The sequence below is a fragment of the Polistes canadensis genome, unplaced genomic scaffold (assembly GCF_001313835.1).
Source record: "Polistes canadensis isolate GaletaPanama2010 unplaced genomic scaffold, ASM131383v1 scaffold_3, whole genome shotgun sequence".
NCBI lineage: Eukaryota > Metazoa > Arthropoda > Insecta > Hymenoptera > Vespidae > Polistes > Polistes canadensis.
The window spans coordinates 772,595-773,611 of NW_014569550.1; the positions used below are offsets into that span (position 1 = coordinate 772,595).

The 1,017-nt window shown below is 36.4% G+C and overlaps 1 protein-coding gene across 5 annotated transcripts in view; it reads left to right on the top strand.

Moving 5' to 3' along the window:
* LOC106786558 (single-stranded DNA-binding protein 3) overlaps positions 1-491 on the top strand; it is a 22,874-nt gene extending 22,383 nt beyond the window's left edge. For all 5 annotated transcript variants that reach the window (XM_014748095.1, XM_014748078.1, XM_014748104.1 and 2 more), the window contains one exon: positions 203-491. In XM_014748095.1, coding sequence (XP_014603581.1) covers positions 203-307 — 105 coding nt within the window. In that variant the 3' untranslated portion in view covers positions 308-491. The remainder of the gene's footprint in view (positions 1-202) is intronic.
* The last annotated feature ends 526 nt before the right edge of the window (positions 492-1,017 follow it).

Consider the following 1,017-nt stretch of genomic DNA (forward strand, 5'->3'; position numbering starts at 1 on the left):
CAAATAAGATAATATTTTGGATTTATTGAATAATGATTTTATTGTTCGGTCGATTAAAGATAACATTGACGACGTAGGAAAGAATTCTCTTTGTAATCTCGTAGAACGAAACGCTGTGCAAAATGGGCAAGGTATCCCTCCCCGGATGGTGGGCTTGCCTGACCTTTTACGTGTAACTGGCCTGGTGTTGGTTGGTTCGCAGGATCAGACCGAGTCGGCGGCCATCCTGAAGATCAAGGAGAGCATGCAGGAGGAAGCGAAGAGGTTTGAAAAGGACTCGGACCATCCCGATTATTTCATACAATAACTTTTCACGTGTCGTTGGAAAGATCCCGAGACCAAACTAAATAATCGATTTTAAATTGCGCAAAAGAAACCAAACGAAAGAAAAAAAAAGTAAAAAAAAAAGTAAAAAAAAAAAAAAAAGAAAAAAGAAAGAAAGAAAGTACACAAAACGCAACGCACACACGTAATACACAGAGACAGACAGACATACACACACACACACGCATACACAGAGGACAAAAAACGAGAGAGAAAGAGAGAGAGAGAGAGAGAGAAAAAGAAAAAATAATCAATATCCTTCTTCTTCACCAAACTTAATTAGTCCTCCCATTGTGTGCACTTTTGTCCTACCATGAGAGGGAGAGGAGGTAAGAACCGACATGAGATGAAATAAAATTATACAAACAAACAAACAAAAATATACATGCAGGAACATGTTATCGCGTACACGTATACGTATATAAATATGTATAAACACGTACATAACAAAAAAATAAGGAACAGAAATAGAAAGAACGATGAAACGAAAGGTTTTAATATATCAACAAATGGCGTTAATAGTATGATAACGAAACGGAAATGGTGACACGGTAGAAAAAAAAAAATGATATTAAGAAAGAAAAATGGAAAAAAAAAAAATTTGCAAAATTTTTCGCGAAACCCCCATTATTATTCCTCTTTCTTGCGCGCGCGCGCGGTTCACGAGCCGATCGATAAAAAAAAAAAAAAAAA